This window comes from Orbicella franksi, chromosome 8, assembly GCF_964199315.1.
Source record: "Orbicella franksi chromosome 8, jaOrbFran1.1, whole genome shotgun sequence".
Taxonomy (NCBI): Eukaryota; Metazoa; Cnidaria; class Anthozoa; order Scleractinia; family Merulinidae; genus Orbicella; species Orbicella franksi.
Window position 1 is genome coordinate 4,140,229 of NC_138152.1, and position 14,417 is coordinate 4,154,645.

Below are 14,417 nucleotides of genomic sequence, written 5' to 3' on the forward strand. Positions count from 1 at the left end.
ATATGCACAGTTTATAGGCCAAAATAAGTTTTTTTTTCTAAGAAAAGAAATGTTGTACTCCCGAAAAAACAGGTGTCTTGTTTACACACCTACCTTCCCAGTTCTACATCGGCCTTTTGGCTCTGTCCCCAAGGTGGCCGTTGCGGAGAGGTTCGACTGTGGAGCCTAATCAAACATTTCCTGTTACAACAGTTACGATATCAATCAACTACTTTACTGTTCACATTGAAATTCTGATTTCTTATGCCACTCGATTCACAGTTTGTGGTGGAATACTCCAGCGATCCGCATAATTTAATTATCGCATTTGTATTATTAACAAGTAAACAAGTTAAAAAAAAGATCTGGGTCATGTTTTTAACTTTTTTTTTATTTATTTATGTTTGTTTTTTTTCATATCTTTAATAAATTGGGTGTTTTAACTTGAGCCGTAGTATATATTTACTTTTTTGTTAGTCCAAACTATTATCGCCTGAACTGTGGGCCCAGCTACACTACAGCATATTGTATGTCTTTTATTTTTATTTGTTTAATATGTAATTCCTCCACTTCTTGTTGAATCACAACAGTTTGTAACAATTACAGTAAGAAGAAATGGAGAACGGCAAGATATTGTTAGATTAATTATATCAATACATCCAGTTTTGATAAAAAGTCAAACGAAATGAATTAAACGTTAGCTTATTATAAGGATTGTTAGGCTATCTATTCACACACAATCCGGCACTATGAACTCATGTAAATTGACATTTGGCCTGTGTGTACATAAACCAATTATACCCTACAACCGTACCCAAAATTTAGTGTGCTGTAAATGGCTGCAATATAGGTAGGTAACGATGGTGTATGATGTTTGTGCAATATTTCATTATACGTTGCCTTAAGTTGCATAACATCGCCCATAGTCGCTTAAATTGCCTAAATTCGCCACGATTTCCTTGCCAATTTTGCTGAAATCGCATTACAACGCCACAAATGGCCCTAAGTTCCCAATGTAACGGCGATTTGGGTCCCAGAGTAGTCCTATGCATGAACATTTCGACACTAAACTAACTTACAAAGGATGGGAGCTTCCACAAAGTCTGTTGGACAGTTAAAGCCCGGCTCAACCGCTCATGGGAGAGTGTCTCTTGTAGGGGGTGGGGCTTCAATAGCTTTTATTCTTCATAGCTCAGTAGTTTCCCACCGCTACTACTACTTCCATTGCTGCCACTGCTTAATGATATAAGTTAAATAACTAATAAATTGTAGACATGTTTGGTTAAACTGACCGTGGGCACTAAAAAGACCTCCATGGTTCACTAAAGCAAAACAACAAAACGGATAATTAACAAATCAAGAAGCCTAAGCCGTGTATTACACTGTGATAAAACACGACGGGCATTTGAGTACACGAGGGAAATGTAGAAAACATTCACCTGCGGCTCGTGTTTTCTACATTTCCCGAGTGTTCTCAAATGTTCGGAGTGTTTTATCACAGTGTAATACACGGCTTAGGCTTCTTCATTTGCTTTATGATATAGAGGTAATGTGGCGAAAAACAGTAAAACACGCTTTTTCTATGTTTTAAACTCTGATAAAACACGGGTTTTTGACCAATCAGAATGCGCGCAGGGTCCTATCTATATTATAAAATGAAATAAATGATGATGAACTAGTGAATACGACGATAAAGATTATTTTTAAACGAAATCACGCTATACCCTAAGCTTTCCTGAAGGTTTCAACTAAGGTCAGCGAGACTGTCAAACATGACCACTGTGAGAGCAACTGTTAGAAGCTTAAGTAATAATCAAGACAAAACAAACAACAAAACTTAGTATAGGCAGGAACACATCACTGGGAGTGTACAACTACCCCATATTCCCGTCAAGGCGATTTCACGGACTGATCTATTTTTAGTTTGAATTAATTTAACGCGAACTTAGACCCCACGGGAACTTCAGTGACCACTCACAAGCAAGGGCTTAACTTTTAACTGACGTCATCATCTCACCGGAAGATTACAAAGAAAAACCGCCATTTTTTTCCCTTATCGATGCGCGCTCATTTATAGACCAGAACTGACCTATCTCGCCGGAAAAGAAGCGTAAAAATAGACCGCGGTCTGTTAAAAATGCCGTCACATCAGCTCAGTATGGGAGTTGCACTCTCCTAGTGATGGGCTCCTGGTATAGGTATATGTGTGGGCTGACCTTGACTGTCAGAAAGCCAAGGACCACGAGACAACATAAGATAAACTGACATTAACAGTTTAGTGCTGAACAAATTTAGATTCTCGACAATTATTTTTAACTGGTTTCATTACTAGCGTCTATACTTTTATAGCAGAACTCTGCTATTATACTTAATTATGCAAATGCTGCAATTTAATTGGCTGAGTTAACATCGTACTTGGCTTACTACGAGTTTTATTTTTTGATTTCTATCCAGCCTTAGAGTTGTTTTTACTAGAAATATGAGGGTTTGCTACTTTGCAGTTATGTCTTCAAGTTCACAAAGTATACAAAGTACACATTAGATGCAGAACGCAAACTTTGCCGGTGTTGTCCTTTTGTAACCATCTAGGGGTTACAAACCACACTTGCATCCTCAGTATGGCTACAATGAGAATTTGTCCATGTTCCGAGGTGAGGACAGTCAAATAGCGAACTCTCTCCTCCTTGGCATCGGACATCGTCCATCCAAATATAGCCTGTTCCCTTACCGTATTTTGCACAGCACGGAGCTGAGGATGCGCTGGAGAATCCAAGCTGACGACACACTACATTTGCATGGTTGATATCCCAGATATCATCGCACACCGTCCCCCAGGCTCCATACAAACTAACTTCTACACGACCATAGTTAGCTCCACCATTAACCAAACGAACAGAAGCGCACTGTACACTTGCGTCACTGCTGTGAGTGCAATCATGTTTTCCCCACCCACGGTGTCTGCAATCATAGATATTTGACTCGCTTCCTGAGCATGCCACATCATCCATCCATATCGGACCGGATCCCTGACCATGAGCAGCCCTAGTGAAAGCTCGAGAGGCTTGTTGATATCCAAGTTGCTTGCACACCACGTTGGCGTCGTTTATGTCCCAAGCATCGTCGCAAATCGTACCCCACTGGCCGTCATAGAAGATCTCAACTCGTCCAGTTGAGGACGTATTTCCATTAAGACGGACACTTCCTGCTGTGATGGCTAATGATAAAGATAAATAGTACATACAAACGTCACATGACTTTCACATGGAACCCGTGTTGCAACTAACTAAATCTAAAACGTACGAGTAAGTGAGTGTTGTATTAATTATGATACTTGGCTGAACTCAGCTTTTCCACAAAGTTACAAAAGAATCACCCCGAGGTTTCAAATAGATGACAGAATGATCGTGTCTTATTACCTGGTAACAGATGTTTCTTCACAAATTAACGAAGAAAGCTAGATCTAAATATACTTATAACTCTTCGGGTGTCCAAGAATCAAGATTTTGAAAAGATTTAATCTAAAATGCTGAAATGTTTTTTTAGCTGAGCTGGGCATTCATCCATTGCCAAACTTTTGATACGTAGACTGTTTTCCTACTAGAGCAACCACATTTTTGGCAAGCAATTCAAGCCAAAATTCTTTCGGTTTTGTTATAACTTTTCTAAAGGGCAAAATTACATTGTTAGTATACTTCTTTGTGCATTCATATATCATTTTAGATTAAAGATCCTTCAATTCACACTATTTGCCGACTATTTTAAGAAAGCAGTGAAACTGAAAATGGCGTACGTAATTAATAATGTCATTTGACGGTAATTAAAAAGACATCCCAAGATTAATTCCGGTTGTTTCATGTCATCACAGTGTGCACCAAGGTTAATTTCAAAAGGAAAAGAATCATACAAAGGGGAAATATGAAAGCATGCGATAGACAAATTTATAAGCAGATATTTAAGTGTGAATGTTATTTGTAAGCCTGCCATTAGCCCATCTGGATGAAGAAGGATTGCAACTGCTTTATAGTTGAGCCAAGAATCCAAAAATCCAGCCATTTCGTAAATAGCATTCAGTATAATTTACATTAGTGAGCTAAAAGCCGTTATTTTCCAGATCGTCTGGCAGAATACTGGCAGTACTATCGGTACAGTGTTTAGATTCGCGCCCACCCACCCACCCTTCTCCCATTCTTTTTATTCATAAATTGTATTCGATGTACATCGTACCTTGGTAACGTGCAACGAATCCATAGTTGCCGCCGGACGCATCAGTTATAAATCTCATATAAAGGTTGTTAGTGGTGGTTGTAACTGTTGCTGGCAGGGAAGATCCGCTGTATGTACCAATCAGAGGCGACGATGATGATCCACCATCGTACACAAGAAGGTAATCGTTACGATTGACAGTTTTAAAACGAAGAAAGACAAGCTCAAGCATTGCATTTGAAGATATATTCCATGTGCAATTCATGTTATTAGCATAATTTGAATATTCACCCGACTGGGTAATTCCACCCGTCTGGATAAATCCGCTTGTGTTAGTTCGAAGCACCAATAAATTTGCACAGGAGCTTGTCGCTGTGGCCACTGATACTGTTAAATAAATATTACATAAAAGAAGTAATTCAAAATAGCAATCAACTTAATTAAAAGAAATTATTAAGATGTTTGCAACGTCATGAGTACCTGTAGATTTACGATTTCACAACTCCATAACTTTTAAGGTAAGGTGCCAATAACTGAAGCAGAGTGATCATCATCTTTTTTACTTACTACCAAAACCCGTTGTTAATACTTGTCATTACAATATTAAGAACAACCCCGCAGCAATTTTAATTGTTTAAAAACTTAATTAATTGTAGAACCAGTAGAGCTGAGGAAATTTTTACATTTAAATATTTCAAATAGTTACATGCAATCGTTGGTATTATTGGATTAGTTAGATTTATTTAATATTATTTCTTGTAAACCTAGCTCGTTAATTCAGTCTAAGACTGCCAGAGAGTTTTAATGAACTAATTATTATTAGTAATTGGACCGAGTGGAGTACAATTCAGGGAGTAATCGCGCGAGTAATTTCAAAATCGGACGAGCGCAAAGCGGTAAAAACAGTAAAAGTAAAAACAGTAAAAACAAAAACGTTTCGACTAAGGTCATTTTCAAATTATAAACGACGGCGACTTTAATTACCTTTTCCTAACAGGGAACATTAGAAGCAAAAAAAAATGATAATCAAAACACTAAGCGTTACGTAATGAAAGTGAAAATAACTCCAAAAATACAAAAGACGTACTTAAAATTCAGACAATCTGAAACAATAAAATATATTTAAATATCCAAATACTATGGGCTCATCCACGAAGGCCCATGAGCAGTCAGTGGGAGTGAGGGAAAGTCCAGACCGAGGGGAAAAAATCGGGGAAGAAAAATAGGAAAGAAAGAGACGAGCCCATCGTGATGGACGTTCCGGCAAAAATTAGTTAAGAATTATGATAATCAACATTGACAATTTCTTCTTTTCAACTACTTTCTGAAAACAGGGGATAGCGATGGCCTAATGGTTAGTGCGTTAATCGGGGTCATTGTGTTGTGTTGTTGGACAAGACACTTTTTTCTCACAGTGCTTCTCTCCACCCAGGTGTATCAATAGGTACCGGCGAATTTAATGCCGAGGGTATTCTTACGATATGGACTAGCATCCCATCCGAGGTATCAGGCGCCCCACGTCCAAAGGTACCCGCACGCCTATGATATACTAGACACTTTATTATTCGGCTGCTCTCTTACCGGTGCACGTTTTTCCGTCTCCAATAAATCCAGTTTTACAGGAACAACGATAAGAGCCACGAGTATTCTTACAATCGGCATTGACGTCACACACGGGGATTGAAGCGCTGCATTCATCCACATCTGGAAACGAAATGCCAATCTTATTCAGTAAATTGAATTAAATAGCAGTACTATGTCAGATCCTGGTCAGATTATACTCCAACTTACAAAATACATTCAACTTTTTTGCCACATTTGCTCATTTATTCATCTTACTCAATCATTATTTTTCAATTTTCCTGGCAAGCGTTAAGCCTGAAAGTGTGACTATAATTAGCACACAATATTTATTATGATAAAATTGAATATAGCATTCTCTGGTAAAAAAAATTATTACTCGTGAGCTTTCGACAGCCGGTCTACTATCTTCCACGGCTAAAAAATCGAAGACAGTGGACCAGCTGTCGAAAGCTTATGTTTTTTAATAATTTTTATCAGAGAACACTATATCCAAATTTATCAAGATCAATCCTGGTAACGGATCCGCGATATTTTAAATATTTATTATGTTTAGTGAAACTACTTTTTCGTGTTTCGTGATAAATTCTAGCCAAGAATAACGGAATATAATTTGCCGAACCGCCGGTATGTCTACCTCACGTAATGAATTTAGTAACTTTGGCCTTGCTTGCCAACAATGCCAGTAGGCATTGAGATTTTGAGAGAACTCTTTCACCAAGATCTAATGCTTTGTCTTGTTTAGTAATGTAACGCAATCAAGAGATTCCGTTTAGCTGTCGTAACCAGTACGGACTTTCTGCAACACGCTGAATCACTGTAGCTCTTGTCGTTCTACGAAGAAAAGAGCTTATTTCTTTCGTGAATCGAGCAAGACATGAGCATCCTGCCTACATTTTTTGTACATCTTCTCCTTTTCCAGCATTGGAAATAGAGCGATGTCAAAGATTTTTTCAGGTTTCGAGCCTCCCAACTTCCCCCTCTCATTACCTTCTTTCTCCATGTCACAGTGAGCGAGCACAGTCTCCCCGGGTATTATAGAATCGAACCAATATTCGCCGCTGACCGCTTCTCCTCCTTCACTGGCCTTGATTTCTTTGCATGTTTCAGCGGGCAGTTCAGGGATGGAACCAAGGGGTACTGGAACGCAAAGAGATAAACAGTGAAACCTATATCAGGAGGACCCATATTTAGCGGTGCGGAACCCCGCGTTTGGTTATTTTAGTCACTGTTTTGTTATACAAACTTGCCTCTATTCATGTCACGTCTAAAATAATATCTTCCAGAATCAGGAACAAAATCTTCAGGTTTGGCCTCTTTGGTGCGGTCGTTTAATTCACACGTTGCTCGGGAAATAAGGTAATTGTAACTTTGACACCTGACGTCACGATAACATTCCTGTAAGCACAACCCGCCCAGTGATATCCCTTTGATCGTTTTGATAACGTGTCCCTTTAGCATCATGCCATATATGGAAGATTCGGCTTGGCTACATTGTGGAGCAGTTGCTCCACAGAACATTGGATGAAGGACGAGTAGAATGGAGATGTTAAGCAGTTGCTTGACGACCATCTCTGTTCAACTTCACAGCAGCAGAAGGTCTGAAATCGGAAATATAAATACAGTCGAGCTTCCCATAAGCGACCACCCAAACTGTTAAGCCTAGGTGGTCGCTTACGGGAGGTGGTCGCTTACGAGAGCTTAGACCATATTAAGTTTCTACAGTTATCATATGCTGAGTATTTGATAACTGCATAGACTTAACCCATGCGTCAGTGCCTGTTTGAACCCACATAACTTTTAGTAGCCACAAAAATATTTAAGATACCATCAGGTATTTATTCAGAGTGTCATGGTTCGCCTCTGAGGAACTACAACGCCTCATTATCCCATTTTCACTTTAATATCTGTCAAGTGGTCGCTTACAGGAGGTTAAGAACAGAAAAAATTTCAAACTTTTCGCGCCAAAAGTGGTCGCGGTCGCTTATGAGAGGTGGTCGCTTACAACAGCTTCCAAAGATAGTAATTTGACCTGAAAACTTTTCCTATTTTGGAAAAATGGTCGCTGAGGAGAGGTGGTCGCAACCAGAGGTTTGACTGTATTAATCGGCAATGCACTATTTCTGCTCTCTGATTTGAAAAGCAACTGGTGAATATTTGTATGCAATTTTGCCTCATTTGCATAAGCACAATTCAATTTCTGACCAAGCTACAAAAACATCAGTTCTGAATATTGAAAAGGCATAACACGATTAAGGGCACAAGGAATTTGAACCCGATGTGTTTAAAACTTTTTGTGCTATATATCTTATGTTATATTTTGGTCTAATTCTTTTTTAGATATAAGAATAAGTATTCGTTTTATTTTCGATAAGCGCGATTTTCAGAAGTCGATAACGGAAGCTAGAATTCGATTTCAATTCGAGGTCGATCAGTCAAAGTGATTGCCACACACTGATTTCTCAAAAACAAAGTCAAGATGTAAAATGGCAGCTTCGAATCGTGTGACTGAATGTCACGCAACAGCAAGATGAGATCTTCTACTTTCACATCTACTGAAGCTATCACTCGTACGAGTTCTTCTCCACCTGAATAGCTTTGAACAATTCTTCCAACTCTCTAATCTTTCCTTGCTGCGTTTTAAATAACTATTACTGGATTGTCTTCTTCAGATTCTCTTGTCGTGAAACCCACTTGTGACCAGAGCCAATGTGTGGGAGAAATTGCTTCAGCCAACGCTGCCATAGGCGTCGAATATACGCTCATGTGATAAATGCGGTGTTATCGACGAGTGCTGCGGGGTGTAGGGTCTCCACCCATCTGACAGATTAGAAAATGGCTGCGTTTATGGACAGGTTCATTATTTGGATCATCGCTGGCAGTCGTGAGTGGTCAAGAGACTCCAAGGAAGCAGGCTTGAAGCTTCTCGTCCGTTACATCTGCGTCGTTAAAAATATCCGAAATCGCTCGTTTTGCAGCCTTTTATCATGACTTTGAACACTCCTCCGAAATAAGATGCTACTGCTGGATTCCAGTTCCAATCTATTCCTTTGTTGGCTGATAAACGCCGAATCTGATCATGGTCTAACTGGGCTACCAACTCTCTAATCTCTTTATCTCCAACGATGAATTTAGTCCCGATGCCGCTCAACATCATCTTGGGCCAACCTCGGCTTTGTCTAATTTTTTTTAAACGCGTTTAAGTAGCCTGCAGTGCCGAGGGGCGTGATCGTCTGTAAATGATAGCAGTGCGTTTGCTTGCAAGGAAACATTCATACGCTTCTCTATGTTCGAACTCCTCTACGTCCTTGTGTCGTCAGATTTGGTCCACCGAAGTCTGTCACGAAATTTGTGAGCGATCTGTAAGTCGGAATTGTGATAGGGGAGCCATCTGCTGTGTAACTGAATGAACCCGGAAGCGCCTATTGTATTCGCAAGAGTTTTCCAGGTATCTCTTTACTTCCCACTGACTGTGGATTACGTGGTACTTATAACGAAGTTGATTAAGAGTGCAGTTTTCACCCATCTCGTGGCAACTCATTTAATGCTTACCCCGCTTGACGATTAACTGCGTTACGGGATATTTCCTCGGTGAAATAATCGGGAATTTGGTTTGTCTTGTTAGGTCTTGCGTATTTTGACCTGATGTTATTTATAGAGGGCCCCTATGGACACCAGCCTTTGAGCTGAACGGGCTACCCTGTTTAAATAAAGTTTTACTTCACTTCACTTCACTTCACTTCACTTCACTTCACTTTAGGTCGTCTGATGGCCAAAGTCGAGTTAGCGCATAGAATGCCTGCGTTCAACATGGAGTGACATGCAGGCCACGAATGACTTCTCTTTCACAATTCTTTTCTTGCAGTTAATGCGATTAACTCTTCTTCATATTCTTCTCGTTGTTTGCTTTGATGATGTTAAAAAAGGTTTCTGCCTATTCACTTGCCGTCAGTTCTACCTCAGTTCGCTAGGAACTTTACAGTTCTGGCGTTGGACCCAATTCCAACCCCAACTACTGATTTTCCAAACTGCAACTCTCCTTTAGAAGCAACTCGGCATCACTTGGAGGATCTTGTAAGGTTTAAACGCCAGTTCTTCTCTTCGATAATCACGAAGGTTGAGCAATCCTGTTCTGATCTGTTTGCGCCATCTGTTCCTCTGGGGCCTGCATTCATTCGGCTTTCGCTTCTGTCAATTACTCCGCTGGTTAGGAGGATTTTCGCTCAGGCCAGTTTCTTTCTGGGAGCAATAGAAACGTTCGACCTTTCCACCACTGGTCTAAGCGTCCGCTAATTCCCAAAGTGTAAGTCCCGTTGAGCAATGTTCCGTGGAATTTTGTTTGAGGAGGAACCACTGGTCGGGGCTCGACTGTTGGTGGATTTTTCTCGCTGGATGGGACACGAAAGGCTTTTAGTTACAACTCTGGCCATGTGTTCAGAAGATAACGTTCGTGGTGTTCATCCAGAACGTTGCTAGCGACATCGAGATCTCCAACGCTGAGCTAATCTGTTTGGTTAACCTTCAGCTAATCGACACCGCATCCATGAGCTGGACTGGCGGAACACCCATTGCGTTCAATGGAGATAGCAGTGCCTTCGATCCAGTGTCGTGATAGACCCATCTGTATACTCGTGACGAATGTTAAATGTTGCTGTGTATGCTGTCTCAGAGATATCTAAAAACGTGTGCAGGAAAGCTCGATTAACGGCTGGAGAATGTCTGTCTTTCAAAAATCGTGTGATATTGATTAGATCTAGACCTGTGGATTCTTCCAATGTTCTTGGTGGTGATTCGGAAGTGGTAATTCCCAATCTGCGGCCTGGATCCGCGTTTAGAGTATCGGAAGCTCAGCTTTTACGATATAAGGTGCCAAGAAACCGTATGTGGGAGCGCTCCGCTTCTGCATCATGTTTGGTGTTAACGAATATATAACGGAAAAACACCTTCGTTTACATTCACAGCTTGGTGGTTTGAAGCCTGTTTTCTTCTAAAACAATTCCCGATGCACGGTCTTCTGTTGTAATGTCTTTCAAATTTTCTGCTCGGTTTGACATCCATTTTCGTATGAGAAAACCTGCCAACCCACCGAGTTCCGTAGGCTGTTTGCGTGTACGGCTTGTGTATCCTAGGCGATCTCGACTGTGGGTACCTATGGCATCAAGTCATCCATGAAGCAGTTGTTTCGAATTGCTTTCACGGCTAATGGATGCTTGGTCCTGAGGTTCTCAGCGTGCGTTTGCTAAATGAACTGAGCACAGAAAGGACAGTAGCATCCTCCAAACACGAACCTTGAAAATTCGTGAACTTCGTGTATCAAGGTTTCCAATAAGACTCGATCAAAAGGTCTGTTTTCTGGTTTGAGAACCAATTGGTGATACCCCTGGCTAACATCTCCCACTCCCCTCAAGCTCTTTTTGAAATCGGACGAGGATTTCGAAGATACATCTTTGAAGCTTTGAACTGTTAGTGTTTCAGGGTTGAGACTCCACTCATTCAGCATCGCCGACGCGTCAAACTCCTTCTCACTTTGGTTTTAGCTCTGTTAGGACGTACCAATGAAAAGTGGGACTAAAAACCATTAGGTCGTACCTCTCCAGCGAGATCTTAGGCAAATTCTCGACGTTACCTTCGTACAGGTTTCGCCCCAAAATCCGTGTTAATCGTGTGTTAAGACTGTCGTCTTTCAAAACAACGATAGTTTTCTCCAACAAGTCGGCGAATTTGTCTGTTGACTTCAGTGTTGTGAATATCTGGGCGGACGAACTTCACGATATCACGAAACAAACTTAGGTAAATGTGCAAGGTTTTAATCTCGATGTAAGGGTCGTAAAACAGCGCTACACTAGTGCAAAGGTTGCACATGTACAGAGCTTATTTCGCAAGGAAAACTGTCAAATTAGGTTCTCAGGTTCCTATTCGCTAATAGGGAGTTTTAGCAAACCACGACGGCGACGAGAGTGTAACCAAACAAAAGGTTTAATAAGCAAAACAATGACTGTGCATGTGCGTTTTGAATCTTTGTACATTTCGTTGTCGTCCTCTGCAAAACAACAACGTGAAATGATTAAATTCTACGTATTTTGGAGAACGCGAACCGCAATGGCTAATTGTTTGTATCTTCTTTTGGAGTTGAACGCTGTCGATGCATGTTTAGCCTGAGCAAGGTTTTAGACCGATAGGCGTACTGGACTGATTTACACAGTTGCGATATTCGAAGGTAAAATACAGAAAAATATTCATTTTTTACAAGGCGTTGTCCCCGCCGTCGCCGCCGTCATTGCTAAAACTCTCGTTTTCGCGACATAGTAAGCAATTTGAGTACTCTATCCTAAAACTATGACTGTTTCTTCTGCTTCTCCCCATAAACAACTTTCTAACCTCAACATTTTTTACTGTAGAACTATCGAAGCTTTAAAAGAAGATGTGCTGAATGTTGACAACAGTTGCACGCAGTCTAAAATTGAACGTGAGGATGCATATGATTCTCACGCGTAGCTAGGAAAACAGGTGAAGCTAAACACGCGAAACAATTAAATTAAATCTCCTGAGACTGCACTAACGTTCAGGAACCAGAAGCGTTTTTGGAACCCGTAAACCGGCGCTCAAAATCTCAATTATTTCTAGCTTCAGTAACAACAATTGTTCAGGAGTATTGTTGCTTCAGCTATGCATTTACATGTACTACTGGTCAATCGGAACTTGCTTCCCGATCTCCATCATCATCACCGTTCTTTATCATTGCTTTTTAATAATTGTCAATTATTTCCTTCTTAAAAATTTCGATATATACCATGTTGGCTACCATATGGACATTCCTTTTGAATTTCACATAATTTGTTCAACACGGAGGAAGTACCATACTGCAAAACACGAAAACTCCGTTTCCTAGCAATTAATAACGACAACATTTCTATTTGAACCTACACCCTTACCCACAACTTTTCTAGAAAGCAGAAACAAAAAACAAACAGTACAATTTTCTTACCAGTTCTTGATGATTTCTCTAAGGTGAACTTCTTCCTTTGTGCTATGATTGAAAACCAAGTGAGGCAATTGCTGTTGGAACAAGATGTAACAGGTTACATGACGGTCAGTTAAAACAAATGTCTCCATTGTCAAACGCTTTTAACTCGTTATGATAGTAAACAATTTCCCATATCGTATTAACAGGTGGATATAGTTCCTCTAAACGGAATAAGCTGAAGTCACTTACGAAGTAAAATGATTCAAATTTAAATGTAAGATTAAGAAAGCTGAATGATAACTTTTTTTTAAGATTTTTACCTTGTTACAGTTATTGCATATTTACTTTAAGGAGTAAAATAGCAGTGTTTTAATTCTTAATTTTCTCTTTAACTCGCAACCGTAATGGACGATATCTATTGTTATTTATTTTAACTGCAAATGTTTAATTAAGCACCATTAACTTAGCTGGTTTATTGCACTCGGTTTAACTGACAAGATTCTAATTTGCGATGATTATAAAGTTTCTTTAAACGAAAGGGTCTGAATGAAGATTAACTAATAACCTAGAATTGCTTAAAACTTTGACTGCTAGCTAAGAAATGTCACATTTTTTAACTGAAAGCTGACATGGGCAAAATGATTGGATGGCTGCCAGTCGAAATGGTTTGAAATTGCTCTTAACTGGGATTACTGCACCGTCATCCAGGCCCACAATCTGGTTAATATTAGTCGATAATAACATAACAAGCAGAAAACATAAAATGGAATAAACAGGAAATATTGAGAGCTTCCATTATTCGACACACCCGGGGGTTACTCCCACAAAAAAAATCATCAAGTTACCGGTATAAATCCCGAGAGGGTAATCCCAGAACAATTGGGTGAGGGTGTACGACCCGCTTCCCAAAAAAGCCCCTTGTCCTATCGATAACCAAAATCTGCGATTTTCCCCACCCAATTTATGACCAGACCAAAAATTCGATACCCTATTTATGACCGTTGCGACTGGCACAGTTGCCCTAAGCATAATTTGTGAAGGTCTTTTGTTTATGGTCTTACCGATAATGATGAAAAAGTAGCTTCTTCTAAACAAACATATCCAATTCAAGACTAGAGTGCAAAATCCATACCCTATTTAAGACCAAAATGGCTGAAAAACCATACCCTTTAGCGCGGCACATGCCTATGTAGCCCACATAAGGGAGTACCGCCCCGGGCAATACACCCACTTGGCATTACATAACATGGCATGACATTACAAATAATCGTATAAATGATTAATGACACGGTTAATGGAAAACCTTAAGTGGCTCTGCAAAGTTCCTTTGTCAATGAATTAAGAAACCGCGAAAACTGAAGAACAGGTCTAACGTTTCATTATTACATATAATTATTGTTTCTTCCCACTATCAAACATATCTCAAACAGGAGCCCTTAAGAAATCCTAAGCTTAAAACTAACGTCCGAACGCAGTTAAAGTGTCTCGGTCTATTTGCAACCGTTCCACTTGGACGTTTCTTTATTTTTTTTTCCAAAAAGAAACAAAATTACCTTCTAACGGAGAAAAACATCTGGCCTGATGGTTTGCCCTTTGTCTGATGACGTCACTTTTAGTATGCATGTGGTTAATTTAACATGGCGCCACTCTAAAATGTTTGTTTTGCTAAATTGCTAGTTTAAGCCATGTT

General features: G+C 39.9%; 1 protein-coding gene across 1 annotated transcript; it reads right to left on the reverse strand.

Moving 5' to 3' along the window:
* Positions 1-769: 769 nt before the first annotated feature.
* On the reverse strand, positions 770-12,777 carry LOC145496006 (uncharacterized). Its single transcript, XM_081475612.1, has 6 exons — positions 12,749-12,777; positions 7,014-7,364; positions 6,754-6,903; positions 5,764-5,886; positions 4,204-4,569; positions 770-3,193 (listed from the first exon to the last, which is right to left on the reverse strand). Exons 2-6 carry the CDS (start codon positions 7,333-7,335, stop codon positions 2,565-2,567), a joined length of 1,590 nt encoding a protein of 529 aa, XP_081331738.1. The 5' UTR covers positions 7,336-7,364; positions 12,749-12,777; the 3' UTR covers positions 770-2,564.
* Positions 12,778-14,417: the final 1,640 nt, after the last annotated feature.

Excerpts from the sequence above, each read along its gene's own strand:
- LOC145496006 (XM_081475612.1), bottom strand. The coding sequence starts at position 7,335 with ATGGTCGTCAAGCAACTGCTTAACATCTCCATTCTACTCGTCCTTCAT. Across the intron at positions 4,570-5,763 it reads AGACGGAAAAACGTGCACCG|TATCAGTGGCCACAGCGACA; the intron begins GTAAGAGAGCAG and ends TTTATTTAACAG. Across the intron at positions 3,194-4,203 it reads ATTCGTTGCACGTTACCAAG|CCATCACAGCAGGAAGTGTC; the intron begins GTACGATGTACA and ends CTTTATCATTAG.